The following is a 21,077-nucleotide window of genomic DNA, read 5'->3' as shown; positions in this document are numbered from 1 at the left end:
GGAGAGAGGGCTTCAGCCAGGAGTCTGTACTGGGAGGCCAGAAGCGGCTGTGGGTGAGAACTGGACCTGGAGTCTGAAGTTTCCCGCCAGGCTTGTCTCTGCTCCTAATTTGTCCTATGATCTTAAGGATGTTTTAAAGCCTTGGGCCAGGGTTCTCCAAGCTGTAAGAGGAGGCAGTGGGCAGATATGCAGGATCATAACTACTTGAGGACACCTTTTGTCATTCTCTCCTACAAACCTCTTGGGATGATATTTTTTTTTTCAGCCTAACTGCATTTATTAAGCATTGCATTCTCTATTTTAAAATTATTCGAAGCCACGTGAAACTGCCAATTCAGAGTTCCTCGTGTGTGTGAGATAACCAGGGTTTCCAAACGGAATCGATATGATCCCGTATCAACAAAGGAGAGTTCATGAATGTGTTGGGATGCAGCCTTACTGTGGATGAGTCAGCATTCCCTCTCTGCAATGTTGTTCCCATCACTACATTTGAAACTCTTCATTGGAAGCCACTAGATTGGCTGATCTCATTCATCCTGATATATCAACAGTTTGTGACTCATTGGAGGAGTCTGAAAAGAGTGGTTCAGCAGGCAGGTTGGGTGGAGAATGTGGACTGTGTGAAGTTGAGCGTGGAAGTTTGACCCGATAGGCTTTATTTTGTAGGGCAGTTTTAGGTTTACAGAAAAACAAGGGGGAAGCTCCCAGAGTTCACTGACTCCCTTAATAACCCCCCCCCCCCGGTTTCCCTTATTATTAACATGTTGCATTAGTATGATACATTTGTTATAACTGATGTGCCAGTATTGATACATTATTGTTAATTAACGTCCATAGTTGACACTAGGACTCACTACGTTACACAGTCTATGGGTTTGTACAAATGCACGATGTTATGTATCTCCCATTACAGGGTCATACAGAATGGTTTCACGTCCCTAAAAATCCTCTGTGCTCCACTTGTTCATCTTCCCTTCCGCTTCCCTAACTCCTGGCAATTACTGACCTTTTTACCATCTCCATAGTTTTCCCCTTTCCAAAATGTCATGTATTTGGAAATTATACAGTATACAATCTTTACAGATTGGCTTTTTTCATTTAGCAAGTTGCACTGAAGGTTCTTTCATGTCTTTTTGTTCCTCCATAGTTCATTCCTTTTTATTGCTGCATAATATTCCATCCTATGGATTACCGGTTTGTTTATCCATTCACCTATTGAAAGACATTCTGGTTGCTGATGCCTTTTACTTGGTTGAATTTTTTATTGTTATAATGGTAGGTTCACGTGTGGTTGCACACAGTTACACAGAGTGATTCTGTGTCTCCTTTACCCAGGCTCCCCAGTGTAAATATTTTTGTAAAACTATTAAGCTATATTACATTGTACTACAAAGTAGCCATATACGATATAAACATTGATACAATCTACTCATCTTATGCAAATATTTAATTTGTACTCTTTGTGTGTATGTGTTTTTAGTTCTATAAAATTTTATCATGTGTGGGGTCTGTGTATCTGTCACTACAGCCAATATATTGGACATATGTGTCCAATTTCGGCCAGATAGAAACTAGCAATCAGGCTGGTTTCAAAGAAACCAGGGTCCCTCCTGCTGTCCTTCCATCACAGCACAGCCACCTTGCCTCTGTCCCTGACCCCTGGCAACCACCAATCTGTGTGTGTCCAAGTTTCCTCTTATAAGGATGCCAATCAGATTAAAGCCCACCCTAACGGTCTCTTAATTACCTGTTTAAAGGCTCTGTCTCCAAATACAGTCCCATTCTGAGGTTCTGGGATTAGGAATTCAGCATATGAATTTTGAGGGGGCATAATTCAGGCCATAATATGCGGTATGTCACCTTTTGGTATTGGCTTTTTTCACTTGATATAATTCTCTGGAGATTCATCCAGATGTATCGACAGTTTGTTCCTTTTCACTGCTGAGTATTATTCCACAGAATGCTGCTTAATGCCTTTTTATTCCATATACTTCAGGCCAGTTCATTTCATGCCTTATATTGAGGGCTCTGAATTAATACAAACATAGAATAAGCTAAACGTAGAGGTAAGAAAGCCATGTAACAGACAACCTTGAGCACTAATTTCCTTACGCTGAGGTATCATATATAAGGATTGAAAACCAAGATTTATAATTTTTAAATTAGTATTGAAAATTAAGTTGCTAGTTAGCCACTATATATAAAAATAGATAAAACCAAATTTCTTCTGTATAGCACAGGGAACTATATTCATTATCTTGTAATAAATTTTAATGAAAATGAATATATATGTGTGTATATGCACAACTGGGACATTGTGCTGTACACCAGAAATTGACACATTGTAACCAACTATACTTCAATTAAAAACCATTAAGTTGCTAAAATGGTCATATTTTAGAGGAGATACTTCTTACCAGAATATTCTAAATTTAAATATTGAAACTGTTTTTATGACTTAGTCTTTCCCCTGGTTCCGTATTTGTTCTGGAAATGTTTAAAGATACAGATTTCAACTCTTTTTGGTTGCTTTTGTCTTAACCCTTCCTTCCACATGAGCTGCTACTTTGGTTAATGGGATCTTCCACTCATGACTGAATTTAGTTGCTTGTGTGTGTTTTGTTTTGTTTGTTTTGAAATTCTACTCATGAGACAGAGATCATGCTTCAGGAATCTGAGATGACATAGTTGGGACATACAAGGTCTCCTGTTTGAGAGGAAGGGAAGAAGGACTGAGGAATGATAGTGAGGAAATACTAACCAATAACTAAATTACCAGAGACCCTTCATCCATATGAAGCATTGAGAAAACTAGACTGCACTGAGAAGAGACAGAAAATGTACAGACTGTTTTCAAAGCAGTAAGGTTTCATTTCATTTCAAGCCTAGGATGTAACAGGCTAATAGGCAGATGGTTTACAGAAAGTAAAATTACATAAACCAGTGAAATTTGCAATTCACAAGAGACCTAAATTATATAATTGTATGTCGTGAACACAAAGGGCTTTAAATCTGTAAGATTTCATGGTTAGACTGATCAAGCGGGGAACATGGAAGACGTAATTTCTCTATCCTTTTATTTAGAATAACGGTTTATGCTGGGTCCTCTTTATGGCAATTAAAATGCTTCTGATTATCAGCCCAACACACTGTTTCCAACTTTTTGGTGCATCACCAGCAAAGCAACAACTCTGCTACGACTGCTGACATTTGCTCTGTAAGAACCAAGAACCATGCTGGCCACTTTAAATAACATAAGCCTCACAGAACCCTTATGAGTTAGGTACTATCATCATTTCCATTTGAGAGTCAGGGACACTGGGGCTTAGAGAAGTTAAAAGTCACATCAACTAGGAAAGCTGGATAGTCAAGGATCATACATTTTAGGTTGAATTCTAATTCTAAATAGATGGGGGTAGATAGTAAAAAATTATCGTCTTTAAGGATATTTAGATCCAGGATATAACAGAGCAAATTCTGAACCACGGATGAGCCTGGAAATCAAAAACTTCAGTGTAAAATCTCTGAAGTCCGCGGATAGCTGTGGACTTCTTCTCTGCCCTTTGTACCCCTCACACTGAATACCCACACCTGGAGGGCTGGACCAGAGAGAAGATACCATGAAACACACGGGGTGTTCATCTGCACATCTCTGGATTGCTGTATCAAAAAGCCACACCCCTCCAATAAGTTGGAACAGTCTGTTTCAGAACCCTTCCATAGCAGCACTGTCCAGTAGAATTTTCCGCAATGAAAATGTTCTTTAATTGCCCCGCCCAGTATAGTAGCCTCCAGCCACACGTGGCCACTGACCACCTGAAATGTGGCTATGGAGACTCGGGAACAATGGAATTTTAAAAGTACGTAACCCGTTTAAATTTAAATAGCCACACATGTGGTTACTGTATTCGTGCAATTCTAGAGAGTAAAATTCTAATATATACCTGTTCCTCGTCTTACTCTGGGCCAGGGGTGTAAGGAAGGAGGGCAGAAAGGGAAGGGGTGGTCGAGCCCAAACGTAAAATCATTCTCCATGTTTATCTGTCCCAGATTCAAGCTGGGTTTTGTTGACAAAATTTGGGAAGGTTGAAGATTTGGCAGGCCTGCCCGTCCCCTTGCCTGCATGAATGTGTCAGCACCTCATTAATCTTGTGTTAAACTGTAAAGGCCCCTTTCCCTCCCACTATAGGCTTATTTTTAAAGGACTTCTCAGTGCCCCTTTGCATCTCACCATTAGGTATTTTTTCTTTTAATTTACAAGTTGTTCTGTGGATTAATTTCAGCATTTATTTTTAACTATATCCTGGTCATTTGCAAGTCGGAATGAGAGAAATTATTTGGGGTTGGGAAGTTAAAATGTATTGTGTTAAGAGTTTTTTGAGGAATATATTAGGTGTTTATTTTCTAGAAATTAAAGGCATGAGGATTCTCTGTGTCATCTTTCTTCCGTTATAATTAGTCTTTCAATGAAGTGATTCTGTCACACATGTGGTCGTGATGATCCTGCTCTTGCCAAGAAAAGAAAAACATACAGGGTGTAGTTTTTTTCTTCTCAACCGTTTTTTTGACATTTGTGGAATTAGATGACAATGTCTTTAAATGATACTGAATATTTTAAGCCCGTAGCACTCTGTCTTACAGGTGCATGGTGGATTGTCATTGTGTTTTTTTTTTTTTTTTCTTAAGACAGACATCTAGAATAACCACTTTCTGTATTTCCTGACACTGGAAACAGAGACCGTTTGGCATTCCTTTTATAGTTTCTTTAGCTAACGACTCCAGTGACCACTCAATTGTGGTTGTGTAGTAAATCAAAATCTCTTTGAAAGACCCAGCTCTGTTACATAATTGTAGATGTCCCAGGAAGTCCCCTCCTCGACTGAAAAAGAAGAGTTTCCATTGCTTTAAATAAGACAGAGTCTGCCACTGCTCAGAGCACTTTTTGAAAAGAAAAGAATGGAGGGCTTTCTCCTCTCCTCCTCCTCCTTCCCTCCTTCTTGTAAATTCACCTGCAATGGACGAAGCACACGCAGAGGCTGCAGGCTGTCACATCTGGTTGGTCAATCATGAAGAAAGAGAGAAAAAAAAAAAAAACCCACTTTGCAAACTGCTGCTTCGAACTTACTGGGTCCTTCCATGAATGACTTGCCCTGGCTGGAATTTTGAGTTTCAGAGTGACTAACAGAATACTCTGAGTCCCTGAATGGGCTCTCTTAATTGTTCACTTTGCTTTTCCATAAAATAGAGTTAAAAAATAACATGGGGTGGGGAGGGCCCGGATCTTGCTAGGGGGGTCAAGTCAAGGTGGGGACCGTGAGGGAAGATGGGGAGAACCCCCAGAGGGCCCCCCCCCCCCGGCTGCAGTCGTCACTGGGAGATCCCAGGGCAGGCGACCACAGGCGTGGCTTCCTGGCTTCCGCATCTGGGCCAAGAATGACCAGGCCCTGGACAGAAGGAGCGGGGCCTCAGGTCCGCAGAGGGAGGGCCCAGAAGGGAAAAAGAAAGAAGCCGATTTGGTTGCCATTTTGGAGGCAGGGGGCAGGGAACCTGTCATGTTTTGCCAGGATGCCTTTGGGTCAAAGAGAGGGACAGTGGGAGCATTCGGTCTGGCAGACAGACATTGGTGGGGGGTCGACAGAGGGGGCTGCTTCTCCAGGCGGGGCTTGTGGTTCGCAGGCCCAGCGTTCTCCCCTCTGCCCAACTCGGGTGAGGAGATCGTAGCCTTGCACAAGACGCTCCAAGTCAGGGCCCCCTTTCCCCAACTTGGAGAAAATGCTTCCTCAGAAACTGGGGCCTCAGCATGTGCCAATCCTTGCAGAGCGGTTCACCTCTTCAGGGGCTAAAGGCTCTCAAAACGAAGAACAATTAAAGCCACAGTCTCTCCAAGCACCTGGGGAATTGAGCAAAAATAAATCAGAAATCCTCAGCCTCCGCTCTGGAGGCCCGCCTCATTATGAGAGCAGGTCTATTAGCCCTCTTGCCATTGTCTTTCATTTCTCAAGTGAGGTGATTCTAATTAAATTAATCTGCATGTCAATCTATCGGTGATCAATCAAAGAGCCTGAGGTCCCCCCTATGCTGCGGGGTGCTCGCGGCTGACAGGGGCTGATAATGGAGGAAGAAATAAACTGTCGAGCAAAGTTAATTAGTCAACATAATAGGTGGATTAAACGGGAGCCGGCTGATTGCTGTTCCCCATGTCAAAGCATGAGGTGGGGGGCGAAGCCGCAATTACAGGCAATTATTATATTTGGTTGTAAGAGGTCGCATGAATAAACATATCTCTGTGGGTTTCACTTTTAATCCTCTTCCCCATTTAATATAAGGAGAAGTGTAGGTCATTTCTTCTCATTGTTTTAGTCAAAGTTCTCTGCGAAAACACCTTTGCCTGTGTCCCTCCTTGGCAAACTCAGTTCAGTTTATTGAGATGGCCAGGGGAGATCTGAATTGTTCCTTGGGCCAGGGCTACCCCTTTTAAAAATTTTTAAAAAATTTTTTTGGCTTTGAAACACAGATTTAACACCACCCTTTAATTAGCGAGGATTTTGGGGTGGTAGTGGCGGTGATGGCGGGGAAAAGAGCTTTGGTCTGATGTCTGATTAACTGAACTCACGTGGGAAGGGAAAAGTACAAGAACCTCCCCCAAAAAAGACACCCAGGACAGAAAGCCGTATCCCAGCTCTTACTGAAACCTGTCTTTTTTCATTTCTCTATCCTCTTAACCCTGACACCGTGGAGGGCAGGGGCTGGGGGGTGGGGGGAGGACGGGAATATTTTAAAGATTCAAAAGACTTTTATTTGCATGATCATCTGTGATATCTGCTTCAGTGTCTAAACTGAAGGGTAATTTAGGTGAAACACAACCACCCTTGTGTAAAAAAAAAAAAATATGCTAATAAAGACCCTCTTGTTAAAATTATGGTTAACAGTGTACCTTCTGCTGTATGACTATAAACTGTGCAATTTTACTTAAAACTGCATCAAAAGCGTTCCATGCCAAAGCCCCACTCATCAATAGCTCCTCTTGTTACATCTGTACAGCATAAGCACCAGCTATTATGCGAAACAGCTACGCAATTTTCTTCAGCTCCCAGCTGTTATTTATTTAACTTGAGTTTATTACCCTCCGTGCTTTTATATTAAAATGTTCATTCATTTCTCTCTTCTGTCTCCAGGTCGTGGTGTCTACAACAGTCAACGTGGATGGCCATGTCCTGGCAGTCTCTGATAACATGTTTGTCCACAATAACTCCAAGCACGGGCGGAGGGCTCGGAGGCTTGACCCCTCGGAAGGTACGCCCTCTTATCTGGAACATGGTAGGCGAATCATTTTCCTTGGTTGGCATTGCTACTTTAACTGTGCATTTATTTGGTTTCTTTCTTCCAACTCCACCCCATTGTCTACCCCTTTTCAAATTCCGAATGTCCTGTTGGACAACGTGGGTGCTGAGTATTTAAAGGCAGGAAGATGTCTTTGAGGCCCAGTGCTTCTCGTTGTGCAACCCTCCACCCTGAAAATGGCTCATGCCTCCTTCCTTCTGGCTGAGAGACCGAGGGAGGCTGGACCACTGCCTTAGTTGAAGCTCTCGCTGGATTAAAGAATAAAGAAAGGCCAAAGCAGAGCAGCACACATCACAACATATTTTGAGTTTAGAACTGATTGGTTGTATAATGAACTTCACCATCTTTGCAGTCCTGCTGGTGTGTCTCTGTGACTACATTCTGACCCTCACTTGGAGATAAGGTCCAAAGTCTAGGTCAGAGGTGTTCTCTAAGCATATAGTCTGAGCTAACTGTCCCTCCCATGCCCAGTGCACACCCCTCCCCTCATCACCACATGATGCAGCCTGCTTTCTGTAGGTAGACTTTGGTGGATAGAAATCACATTTGTCTTGATTTTATGGCTAATCAGTTGTGCCTTTGAGAGGACGAGAGGAAATCAGATAAAAATTTGAAACAAGGGAAGTGAATGCCGCTCAGAGGAACCATAGGTTGGATTGAGCCTATGTCCAAATGTTTCAGTGCTACATGTATATATAATGCATCCATCTGTCTATCCTATTCATCAGTCCATCCTTTCATCAGCCCATCTATTCATCTACCCATCTATTCGTCCGTCCATCCATTATCCATCCACCCATTATCCATCCATCCATCCATGCATTATCCATCCATCCATCCATCCATTGTCCATCCATCCATCCATCCACCCAAGAAATGGTGACTGGCACTCTACAGGATACCAATCAACCATGCTCAATTTTCCCCAGTCTCCTCAAGTTAAACTCAAGTCATTTCCCCACCTCACTTTCCAGTTTGCTAGGCCATCGAGATTCTTTTAAAAACACTACCACACAAATTACCACCTGATTGCCTGGTTTTCCGATGTGCCATGAGCTGTCTTATGATCTAGTTCAAAAGGTAGAAACCTCCTTTCTCCACTGTCATCATTTTTGCCAGATTTTTTTTTGTCCTGCACTTAAGGAATATACAAACTGTACTTTTTATTAATTAGCCAGATGTAAGACTCTTAGAAGGGATTCTTTGCCACATCCAGTTTTACAGTCTTTTTAAAGTAAACCATCATCTTTCAAAAGCTGCTTCTTTATGGTTTCATTAGTGCGGAGATGGATGGATATTACTTTTTGCAGGAGGCCATTTGAAACACCTGCTCATGATTACGTTCCGAGTTCCACTGCTGTACTTAACATTATTCTGATCCTCATTTTACAGTAATGGTGCCTTTTTAATACCCTTGGAGTCACTTCAGGCATTGCATGATTAGAGATGTTGAGGTGAAAGGAAGAAGGGTGAAAAAAATAGGTAAATACTGAGTGGATACAATTTGGAGACCGTAACAGCTGAAGTCTTGTTTTCGACTGTGGCTGGTTAGTTACTGTCCTCCCTGGGAACAGACTTGCCTCTCAATTGAGTAGCTGACTGTTATGGGTTCACAGGTTCAACATGTGCTCCAAGTGCAGACTCCACCCAGCTCTCATTCCTGCCCTTGGGAAGCTAGCAGGAGAGCAAATGACATCATGCAAGTCATCCCTCCACCAAAAAAATCCCAACCAAACCCATAAAAAAACAACCTGCTAGCCAGGACACTTCCAGGGCATGGAGGTCAGGAACATTGTTTTATGTTGTGATGTGGAGGAAGGCACCTTGAAATAAGAGCCAGGGAACCTAATTTTAGCTGAGTTTCACCTCTGGCCTTTGTGTGACCTTAGACAAGTCACCTTACCTCTTGAGATCTTTAGTAGCCTTCTTGGCAAAATGAAGGTGATGATCTGTTGGGGGTTTTAAAAAAAATGTGTACCTTGGGTGGGGGCAGGTCATGTATAAAGCAGAAGTGGGCTGGGTGGAGACTGCGGAAGACGGGCGAGTTCATGCTCGGCCGGACACCCCAGCCCCAGGCAGCTGTCACCGAGGGCAGGGAGAGCCCGCAGGGGCCAGATGTCCCAGTTTGGCCAGAATGAGAACTCTCCGATTTTTTAATTGCTGGTAACTAGATTACAAATGTTTTAGCCCCTAAAGGGAAGACAGGCAGGGAAAAGTCACTTGGGAAGAAGACAGCCGTAGGCTCACAGTTTGAGATTTCTGGATCAAAACATCTCTAAGCTGCCTCCCAGCTCAAATTTTCTCTCTTCTAGTTGGGCATATTATAATGGTGCAGTTGGGTTATCATTTTATTCTCAGTTTTAAAGACAATGTTTTATTTCTCTGCTGCAGTTGACCAGTCCACAAATGGCCATGTTCTTCTCGGCATATTATTCAAGAGAGCGATGACACTTCATTGTTGATTCGTGGTTAACTATCCCAGGGGACCTGGGTCTAGCCTGTCTCCTTCAGCCAGGTTTCCTCCCTCTCACCAAAACCTGACTTCACTGCTCCCCAGAAGAATAAAAAAGCAGACACTCTGAGGTTCTTAGTAAGAACGACAGCGTGGAAATCTGCTTCTCTGCAGAATGAATCAACCAACCACACATAACCACCCACACTCATTGAGACACTTCAGGGAGATGCATAAATACCTACTCAGCAGAGAGTGACTGTGGGCTCTGGCACTGGGGATGTGTGGGAGTGGACTCGGATGCTAATTCATGTCGCTCTGAGGGTAGGGTAATACTTCATCTCTCCGTTGAAGAATTCTGTTGGAAACTGCCCCGTTTGGGACGCTCAGAACCACGCCCCCTTCTTGGCCCCTCCCTCCCCCGCCTCCACGGCACAGGGAGACCCCACAGTCACCCCACCTCGTAGGTGACCTGGGGCAGCCTTCGTTTTCCCTCATCTGGGGCTTTTTACCATCTCATTTACAGGTAGCCTGAATTCTTTTGAGCTCTTCTGCACACCCCTAGTTGTATCCCCCTTGTCAGATGGCCGGAGGAGAGTTCCCTTTCGTGGCTCATCTGCCTGCATATCAGAGAAACAGAGACCACGCTTCACATTCACACCGTCTTGCCTGTGTGACCCACGGACTCGCAAACCTCTGTGCTCGAATAACTGTCCCTGTGTTCCAAGCAGGAGAGTTGACGAAGGCAAATGTATCTCATAGACGCTTGTGTGGTCCAGACAGTGAATCCTGGCACGCGGTAGCTCATGGCAGTTGCTCTCCCCTATTTTTTTCTTCATTCATAAATACTGAGATTTTCTTTGGCTGGATGTTTATGAGAGAGTTTAGGCCAGTGAGGTTTCCTCTATAAGCAGTAGCTTTATGAAAGATATACCGTTGTGGAGAGAGGTAGCCTCAGAGCCTAACTGCTCTCAGGGTTCTGATTTTTGAAAAACAAGCTTGGGGCCAAAGATGTAGAGCTGACCCCACCCAATGGGGAATGCAGGGCTTCAGCTTGCGGGCGCGTCCCATCTTCCCATCACTTGGGCAGATTCCTGGGGACTGTGTGCTCAGGGTCTCCAAGGGGCTTGGGGAGTGTGTTCTCATTGTTCTCCTGCCTTTCGGGTTGTGTTTACTTGCGTGAAGGCAGATCGTGGCATCAGTTTCTCTGTTTCTTTCCCCCTGTGGCAAAGTGCGGTGCCCTCACAAAGCTACGGTGCAGGGACCCTGTCAGCTTGCATGTGCTAACACTTTATTATCTAATGATCTAATATGCAACAAGGCAAAGTGCCGGTGCTCATCATTCTGACACAGAATGCGGGGAGAAGTGACTAAATTACTTTATGTACCATTAGCGCTAGCAGCCATGGTGAACTCACCGGCAGCATTTATGCAAATGCCTGTGAATGCACTCCAGTGGCTTTGTCAGGGAGCTGGCTGACAAGCAGTTTAAATGCTCAGTTTTTTTAGGGGACATTTTTTTTTTTTAGCACGCATGTGTTTTTCTCCCTTCCTCCCTCCCCTCTCTCCCCGTTCTGCCCTGTTGGAGGACTTGCCTTCTCCATGATCACTGGGGAAATCTGAGCCAGTCAGGGAGCTCAGCTGGCCATCAGTAGGCACCCTTTCCGGGAGTAGGTTTAAGGTCCCACTCCGGTGGTTTTCAGGTTTAGGTTTTGTTTTTTGTTGTTGTTGTTGTTATTATGAGTTCGTACAACCTTCATACTGATTGGGGGAAAAATCAGTAGAACTATATGAATCAAGAGTTTTTAGAAGATGAACATTTTAATGTTCATGAGGTCTGGCCTGAGGTCTTACTTAGTTTCTTGGCTCTAATATAGATGTTTTAAAAATACCCTGGCTTTTTGAAATGGAAAACGATTGAAATTTAGTTTTGCAAGCATTAGATGTGGACGGATTAAATCTCCCTTCAAAGTAATTACAGCGATTGAGATGTGAAGTGTAACAGTGCCAGGATCCCAAAATAAAACAAATCAAAACACAAATGGGGCTTGGCCACACTAAAAACACTGTGGAATAAAGAGTGGCGTTCGAATCGCTGGGCCCATCTCCCTGCTGTAGCTACAGCATTAGAGACGTAGAGGCAGATTTTCACTACCACCAGTTCGTTCTGACCTGTCCATTGCAGTGTCCCCGTCAAGCTGTCCCTGACAATGTGGTGTTACTCTTGCTCTTGGGCATTTGACCTCCTCTGATCCCTTTGCTCCAGATAGAAGCAGCATTTGCTTCTGCTGGTTGCCCCTGGGTATCCAGCCCCGTTGACCCCCTGTGCCCAGCTGCACTTAAATTTGTTGTTTTATGGATGTGCGGGGAAAGATGGTCCAGGCTTGGGGAGATCACTCCAAACTGAGAGACAGCGCAGAGCTTTGTAAGAAAAGAGAGGCCGCCTCTCCTCCCCTCTGTGTGATGAGGCCCTGAGAAGGGGCTTACTAGCCAGTGTCGGCAGGGTCTAATAGGAGAAGGGTCAGCTGTCTGGCTGGAGAGCTGGATTCCGGTCCTGAGTCTGCCATTAACTGGCTCTCTGGCTCTGAGAAGGTCCCTTTGCTTCTGTGGCCTCAGTTTTGTGTGTTTTCGCAGAGCTGTGTAGGGACATCCGTAGACCTTTTAGTGCGCACGATTTCTTGGTGCTCTGAACTGAAGCCACTGACACATACCTTTCCTCATCTGGTACCTCCGGGGGTGCCTTTGGAGAAGCAGGCCCTCGGGAGAGCAGGGAAGTCCACTGGCTGTTCCTAGTAGGGCCCTTTCTTTGGATCTCCAGCCAAGGGATAAGGCGTCAGTAAGGTGGACTTGAGATCATTCCTTCCTTCCTTCCTTCCTTCATACTCAGCGTCCACTACAGGCCAGACAGGGCGGCCTAGGTGCAGGACCACAGGCAGACACAGCCCCTGTCTTCACAGAATGTATCATGTAAATAGAGAAGAAAGACACTAAACGCAATTTACAACTAACTCCTTAGATTTGTGCATAAAAGGAGTGGGGAGGAGTGAGCTGTCAGGAAAGCCTTCCTTGAGGAAATCCCACTTCTGCCAGAACCTAAGAGAGGAGTATGTTTTCACTTGACAAAGGGGACAGGAACAGATTTCCAGGCGATGGAACAGCATGTGCAAGAGCCATTTTGCTTAGGTGAGTTCAAGGAAACAGAAGGAGCCTGCGACGGCACCCGTTGCCCCGGCCGCCAGGAGTGGCAGGGGGCGAGGCTGGGGGAGCTAGTGAGGGTTGGACCGCACAGGCCTGTGGATGCTCAGAGGTCGGTGGCAGTTGGGAAGTGATGTGGGGGGCCACACAAGGCTCAGTGCCAATTACTTGGACTTCCAGTGATTGTGAAGGCCCAGGGAAAGCTCTCTCTGAGCAGCTTATAACCTCGCCCATCCCTGCCGGCCCTTGGAAGCTCACCATGAAGGTGGCTGTGCCTTAATGCTGTCCCTCTGGTCACCTCTCCTTCTGTTAATAGCACATGTCTTCCAAATAAGAAGGGAGTCCAACATTTGAACAGTTCTGTTTTCCAGATGGTTTTGGTTTATTGATTTTCTTTCCTCATAAGTAGCTTAGAAAGAGTTTACCTAATGACTTCTTTTTGAACTTGTAGAGATTTTTTACCTTGGTAAGCCCTTTAGAACGGAGGGCTGCTGTGTTTCTTGACCTATGAAATGTATATTACTTGTCTAACCCCCAACACATGGAAAACAGGATGAGAGAAAGTAAACAAAACAACAAAGAGAAACAGACCATCCTGGTCTCTCACTCCCCTCCCATCACGGTCAGGAACTGAGTCACAGCTCATGCTGAGTGAGGTACCACTGAAGTCCACCCCCTCGTTTCCCAGAGAAGGACACTGAGAGCTGGGAAGAGCACGTAACCTGCTCCCGCGCACACAGCTCGTTTCTGTCAAGGTCTCCTTCGCACTTGCCCGTGGTCCGCTGGCCGGCCAGTGTGGGCTTCGGGGGGTGCGCAGATGTCAGAGGACCTGGAGCCCACCCTGATGCCTTTCCATTTCCGCTTGCCCTGGGCTTGCAGGGGTCTTCCTGGGATTCCAAGGGCCATGAGAAGCATGTCTGTAAAATCTCCCCAGCTCCCTGACAGAAATGCACCTTCAAAACACAAGGGCAGAGGACGGATGACTCAGACCTTTGCACTCAGACAGTGGCCCTTCACGGGACTGGTTTTGGTGCAGAACTCCAGCCAGGCCCACGTAGGCAAGAGCATTTTGGTGAAGGGTCTAGTTCAGCAGAAAAACGTGGGTGTCATCTCCTGTTCCTGAGGGTGGCATGTTTACGTCTTCTCAATCGGTTTTCCTGCTTGAAAAAGCAAGAGAGATACAAGAACAGAAGATTAGGGTTAAGAAAATCTAGATGTATCATGAAACAGGACGAAGTCCCCAGACTTTCCAGCATCAGATCAGGCCTTGTTCTTTGAGCAGTGGGGAAGGTGGCTTTTGTCTTCCCTTGCAATAGAAGGGACCCGGCAAGAAGTCAAGATAATGAACAAGGATGTAAGTGGCAACTGATTTTCAAAGTAGCCCTTGAGTCATCCATAAAGTAAGTAAAGGAGACACCAGAAATCTTAGCCCTGGGGCCTCGGTAGCCGGCAAGCTGTCAGCATCAGGCAGATTAAAGAGTTGGTGAGCCCCAGGCCACTGCTAAGCAGGTGTTCTCCTGTATCTCTATTTGAATATGACACCACCAGCCCCATCGCTGACAAAGGAGAAATCGTGCTCAGACTTTGCCACCCTGCTTAATGGTGGCCAGGCCGGGTAGTAATTAGTATGTATTCTTTTTCTTCTTCTTCTTCTTGCTGCTGCTGCGATTTTTGGACTATTGTCAGCTCACCTTTATGGAGCACTTACTATGTGCCAGCACTGAGGTCATCATTTGATTTATATCATTACATCAAATCCTTCCACGAATCTGATAAGCTATAACAATTTTCATCCCCATTTTACAGATGAGAAAAGTCGGGGTCAGTGAGTTGAGCAGCTTACCCAAAGCCACCAAAAGGATTAGAATTGGACCTGGGCCTCGACCTTGGCCAGGTCTCCCGAACCGCAGAGCTCTGTGTCATGGGGGGACTAAGTAATGACTACACACACTCACCGAGCCCTTACTCTGACGGGCACGTTGTGCTGTGGGCGCCACGTTGCGAAGATGAGGAAAGTGAGGCCAGAGAGAGGTTGAGTCACTTGCCCAGAGTTGCACAGCGAACACATAGTAGGGGGAGGATTCAAACCCAGAGAGCCTGACTGCATTCAGAGTCTGTACTTTGAACTGCTTGCTCTAGGCATGATGCTAATATTTTTTCCCTCTCTTAGCCTACTGTTCCTACTTTTCTCAATACAAGAAAGGCAATTACGCTCATATTTTAAGTAGACCTTTCAGAAATTAGCCCAGACATATATATATATATATATATGTATGTATACATATTTGCTTTATTGGGCATATTGTGTGTATTTACCTTAGTGTTCTTTTTCCTTCAATGGCCTGTTTTTCCTCATGGCTACAGTCAAAGAAAATGCTGTTTTATTTGCTGACTGGTGTGTGTTCTGGGAGGCTGGCAAGATAAGAGGGAGGCTGGTAATATTTTATTTATTTGCAAGGATATTCTGACTCCGCTTTCTAGAAATCATTTGTTGACCATGTGGACTTCCTGGCACATATACCAGGTAGAGGGAAAAAAAGGCCACGAGAAAAGGGTAAAATTGTTAGATGGCCGTTAGGATGCTGAGAGCCTCCTTCCAGGATATGGAAGGGTTACTGAGCCTCACGCCACAGTGGGAAAAGACAGTGAGAAACTGAGATAGATTCGGGGAGGAAGTTTTCTTTGATGACTTTCTTGACAAACCCGTCAACTGTGGGAAACTTCCAGCTTTGGGTGTTTTGTGTGACCTAATAAATGAGTGCACCACACCTAACTTATTTTAATAAGCACAGAGTGTCAGGGGTGGGGTGGGGAGCAGAGTGGTGTTCTGCATTTATTTTGGATCAAAATGAAAGGACTTTTTTTTTTCCTAGCCTAATTTTTTGTCTTTTATTTCTTTGGTTACAAAAGCATCATAATTCCAATTGTATTTATCTGCATAGTTGATTATTTCCAAACCAAGGGCCTCTTCCTATTTACTTTCTACTTACTTGAGACTATCAGAGGATTCGAGTCCTGTGGATCTGCAAATGAAAGCTTCCTGCCCTGGTCATAAATCTTCTTCAGATATTGAGGGGCAGCGACCAGGAGTGGATCTGAAACATATTTTGTGTGAACATTTTCAGTGATACACACAGAAATAAACAAACAGAGCACTGCCTCTACCTTGCCACATGACCTCCATCCTGTACTTTGATTTCTTTGGGCCTCAGTTTCCTCTGTTAAGTGGGGTTGGAGGCAGGGCGGGGGGGGGGGGGGCTTGGTGAGCCCTTTAGGCCCTGATTTCTTGCTTGAACTTGGCTGATTCTGTGTGAGGTCTCCTCTCTCCTGAGCTGCTGCACACACACTGCCTTGGTGAGAGGCCACGAGAATGCCAAGGTGATGGTCATCCCCTAGGACAAATCGGAGGCCAGCCTCCCTTCACCTTCGGCATTTCTGCAGAAGGCTGACAGTGGGTTCCAGGAGGCCTTGAGAAAGCCCCCAGCTGTGGCTTACACAGCCCCTTAGGTATCTCTCACCCAGTGTTGTTCTTTCTGAATTCCTTTAGCTGAACCCTCTTGATGGTTAGCAGTGAGATTTTAGACTAGGTTTCCCACGCAGTGTGTGAGATGACTTTAGGAAACAGAGGGAAAAACATTAAAAAAAATTTTTTTTTAATGGTTATGTCTATCTTAATACATAAGCAAAAACATTTATAAAGCACTCCAAAGTCATGATCTTACAGCTATTATTGCTAAGGGCAAGACTGAACTTAAAGTAAGTCAATCTAAACAAAAATATTAACTATAATGCTAAGCAAGTTGTGGAGTATGTCGCAGGGAACGGGACAAACCCAGGACTGAAGTTTGGGAAATACTGTTTCAGAGGACTTTAGGTTCGGGGGAAGTAATAATTCTTTCATGTCACCAGGAAACAGTGTAGAATTCTGGGAAACTTTTTTTTTTTATGAGTCAAATACTGTATTTTAATAGAAAACCGTTTTAGCTCAGTTTACCATGAGAATAGACTTAATGTCCTCATAGGATTTTAAAAATCAAACCGTCTCCCAAGCTGTTAACTCTGTGTTTTCTTTTTAATCAAGCGGTGTCTGCATGTCAGAGAGCAGAAATTAGTGTGGAAAGGAGGATTTGAGTCAAGGGGGAGAGACTCAGCCAGGGTCCACCCAGGCAGCGCATTATGATAATATATACGGAACCAGCTGGACACTGAGCAAAGCTGACATTGTGTTGTCAGGGCCAGGATCGCCCATCAATTTCCAAGATAGGATTTGAGTTCAAGTGACAGAGAGAGCAGTGACTGCGTGGAAACTGATGCGGGGGGGAGGGGCGGGGCAGGCAGGGACTAGCCAGGCCTGAAGAAGGGAAGTGCTGGTGCCTCCGGAAGGGGGTGGCTCTGTTTTCTCATCTGGCCGCTACCCTTCCTTCTAACCTTAACATCTGTCAGCAAGACCCACCTGGGCCCTTGCATGATGAGAGCCCAGCGCCGGGGGAGCTCACTGGTGCTAATTTTAACCCCCATGAGAATGGAGTGCCTGCTGCTGGAGTGGGGACCCAATCACCCTAGGAAACCGGACTCCACGGAGCCCCTGCCGTATCCACTGAGGAAGCCCCGTGTCGGGGTAGTGGCGGCTGAGAACCCCTGGAAGATGTCTCAACTTTTCAGCTAGTCTGTTTCATGCCTCAGTATGTGAACAACTCTGATAATGATTCTTAAGTTTGTTTGCTTATTCACTGAGCATTCAGTCACTCATCGATGTAACATATATTTATTGATTGACTGCCTCCCCTGTTGAATAACAGGGGTGCAGAGGTGAACACGGTAGGCACAGTTGCTGACATCATGAGGTATTCAGTCTCGTGTGTGTATATTTTTGTGTCGTCATTAAGGAAATAACTGCACATAGAATTACTTAAATTGAAGTGATGGTAAGTAGTGATGGTAAGAGCTATCCTGGAGAGACAGAGCCTGCTAAGAGAGCTTTAAACAAGGGGGCTCAGCCAAGCCTGAAGAATCAACGACACTTAAATTTGAAAACAAGAAGGAGTAGCGTTTTGTCAGGCAAGGAGGAAGGAGCGGTTTAGAGGGGAAGGCGTGTCCAAAACTCCATGGGAGCTCAAAATATTAAAAACATGGGGGAAAGCTAATCAGAAAAGCTGGTTAGGTCTGAGATCCATTTTTGAGAAAATAAATTTGGAAGTTTCCCATAGGTTGCTTTCTCTCTGAAACCTGGAAAAATGGATCCAGTGTATTTTTTTTTCATATATATTTGTATTGAAGTACAGTCAGTTTACAATGTTGCGTTAGTCTCTGGTGCACAGCATGATGCTTCAGTCAAACAGGTACATCCATATGTTTGTTTTCATATTCTCTTTCACCACAAGTTACTACAAGAAATTGAATATAGTTCCCTGTGCTCTACAGTATGAACTTGTTGTTTATCTATTTATATATATATTAGTTAGTACTGCTGGGTACAGTGTATTTTTGTAATCACAGGCTACCAGAAGCGTTTGCCCAGTTAAGTGCTAGCTGTTACCAGTGTTTCGCACGCTGAGCGTTTACTAGCCATCAGGTTTAATGCTGAGCACTTTGTATCATCTCTTTCAATGCTCTGAACCACCATAGGAGGGCACTACATTTATTCTCTCCGGTGAGCAAATGAGGGACACTGAGTCCATCTTTCAAACATTTGTTTGTGGCCAAAAAGAAAAAAAGAGTCGGATTTTTGTGTCTGCAGCATTTGGACCTCCAAGTAGCTGACACAGGCGGACATCACCACTGTTCTTTCCTCTTTAGTCATTGCTGGTCCCCTCACTTTGGACTTCAGAGGTGGGGGGGAAATTCTCTTGCCATTTGATCACGTAATATAATTCCTGCTTCAACTGAAGCAAATTGACGACGTTACTCAAAGGCAAATTGAAAAGCCACATCTGTGCTGAATCCCCAGGGTGCGTTAGTTGGCATGTGCAGTGATATATGGGAAGGTGCTTTTCTGGGTTAAGATAAAAAAATCCTGGTATCATGTCACGCTATCGGGCACCCCATCTCAACCTCACTGTGCCGGCCCTGAAACCTGAAAATACTCAGTGGACAGAAATGAAACTTTATAGAAATTAGCTGATCATCATCCTTATCAGATGAATACGATGCCGTCAGCAGGATTCTAGCATCCTCAGAAAATAAGAGATTTACCTGGAGAGGAGCAAGAGAAAAGGGAAGGCATGGATCATAGGGCTTTGCTGCCAGCCCGCCTTGGGCAAGTTGGCCGGGAGATGTCCTAGTAACTCAAATCCTGCTCAAACGTGTGCTGCTGGTCAGTCATAACGGAGGCACCGACATGGGAAACCAGACGGTAACCAGAGAAGGAAAAGAAAAGCGAAACACAAAAGTAACACTGTCGGGCCCGCAGGGCACAGGAATAGAACTGAGTTGGCCAAATACTTATCTGACCACTAAGCATGAAAGCGGAACCCAAGTACTAATACATTTTTATCCCAATCTGTGAAATGAATATTTTATGTGCGAACATACGCTCCTGAGTTGCTGGCTTCTCTAGTTGACAGTTGCAAACAGCAGGACCCCAGTTGTTCAAACCCACATTCTTCACCCGTGGTTCTGGGGGGCGATAGGCAGCAGGAGCAGAGGAAGAGAGGCCAGGACAGCAGCAGGTATGGGGCTTCTCAGCACATCAGTGTCTTTCATCCCCTGGGGGCACAGCGATAGAAGTGTCAAAAGACAGGTGTATCTAAAATACATACAAATAGCAATAACAGAGCGGGAGAAAATATTTGCAAAAGGGAGACTGACGAGGGCTTAATTTCCAAAATATATAAACAGCTCATGCAACTTAATAATAGTAATAATAAAAACCCAATCCAAAAATGAGCAGAAGACCTAAACAAGCAGTTCTCCAGTGAAGACATACTAATGGCCAATAAGCACATGTAAAAATGCTCAGTGTTGCTAATTATCAGAGAAATGCAAATCAAACTACAATGAGGTATCACCTCACACCAGTCAGAATGGCCATCATTCAAAAGTCCACAAACGATAAATGCTGGAGAGGCTGTGGAGAAAAGGGAACCCTCCTACACTGTTGGTGGGAGTGCAGTTTGGTGCAGCCACTGTGGAAAACAGTATGGAAAACAGTATGGAGTCTCAAAAGACTAAAAATAGACTTACCATATGATCCAGCAATCCCACTCCTGGGCATATATCCAGAAGGAATCTTAATTCAAAAAGGTACATGCACTCCAGTGTTCATAGCAGCACTATTTACAATAGCCAAGACATTAGAAACAACCTAAATGTCCATCGACAGATGGCTGGATAAAGAAGAAGTGGTATATTTATACAATGGAATACTACTCAGCCATAAAAAAGAATAAAATAATGCCATTTGCAGCAAATGGATGGACCTGGAGATTGTCATTCTAAGTGAAGTAAGCCAGAAAGAGAAAGAAAAATACCATATGATATCAACTATATGGACAGTCTAAAAAAAAAAAAAGAAGACAAATGAACTTATTTACAAAACAGAAACAGACTCACAGGCATAGAAAACAAACTTATGGTTACTGTGGGGTGGGGGGAAAAGGGTGGGAAGTAATAAACTGGGAGCTCGAGATTAGCAGATACTGACATATACAAAACAGATAAACAAAAAGGTCACACTGTATAGCACAGGGAACTATATTCAGTATCTTATAATTTATGGTGAAAAAATATGAAAACGAATATATGTATGTTCATGTATGACTGAAGCATTATGCTATACATCAGAAATTGATACAACATTGTGAACTGACTACTTCAATAAAAATATATACATACAAAAAAAAATTAGTGACTGGGTGACACTGAAGTGGAAAATTTTTTAGAAAGCAAGAGATTCTGGCTGTAATGTAGAAAAACGATTAAACTTATCGTGGTTGGTGCAGATTGAGACCTTTTTTTCTTTCATTCTTCATTATTCTTTGGCTACTTCTCCTTTGAGCACAGTTGGGAAGACAGCAGGTTCTGAGCACCTACTGTGTGTGCCTGAGATAGATGCTTTCAGGTCTGTTATGTTGAGACTGTGGAAGTGGGG

At 44.4% G+C, this 21,077-nt stretch overlaps 1 protein-coding gene across 8 annotated transcripts in view; it reads left to right on the top strand.

The window, feature by feature from the left end:
• EBF1 (EBF transcription factor 1) overlaps positions 1–21,077 on the top strand; it is a 397,534-nt gene that overhangs the window by 246,844 nt on the left and 129,613 nt on the right. For 4 of the 8 annotated variants that reach the window (XM_032477200.1, XM_032477206.1, XM_032477205.1 and 1 more), the window contains exon 8: positions 7,176–7,293. In XM_032477200.1, the coding sequence (XP_032333091.1) occupies positions 7,176–7,293 (118 nt within the window). Of the gene's footprint in view, positions 1–7,175; positions 7,318–21,077 lie in introns of all 8 variants that reach the window. The other 4 variants (XM_032477202.1, XM_032477198.1, XM_032477204.1 and 1 more) reach the window with 1 other exon arrangement.

This window comes from Camelus ferus, chromosome 3, assembly GCF_009834535.1.
Source record: "Camelus ferus isolate YT-003-E chromosome 3, BCGSAC_Cfer_1.0, whole genome shotgun sequence".
NCBI lineage: Eukaryota > Metazoa > Chordata > Mammalia > Artiodactyla > Camelidae > Camelus > Camelus ferus.
The sequence above is the reverse complement of the archived record's forward strand: the minus strand, read 5'-3'. Positions and strand labels throughout refer to the sequence as shown.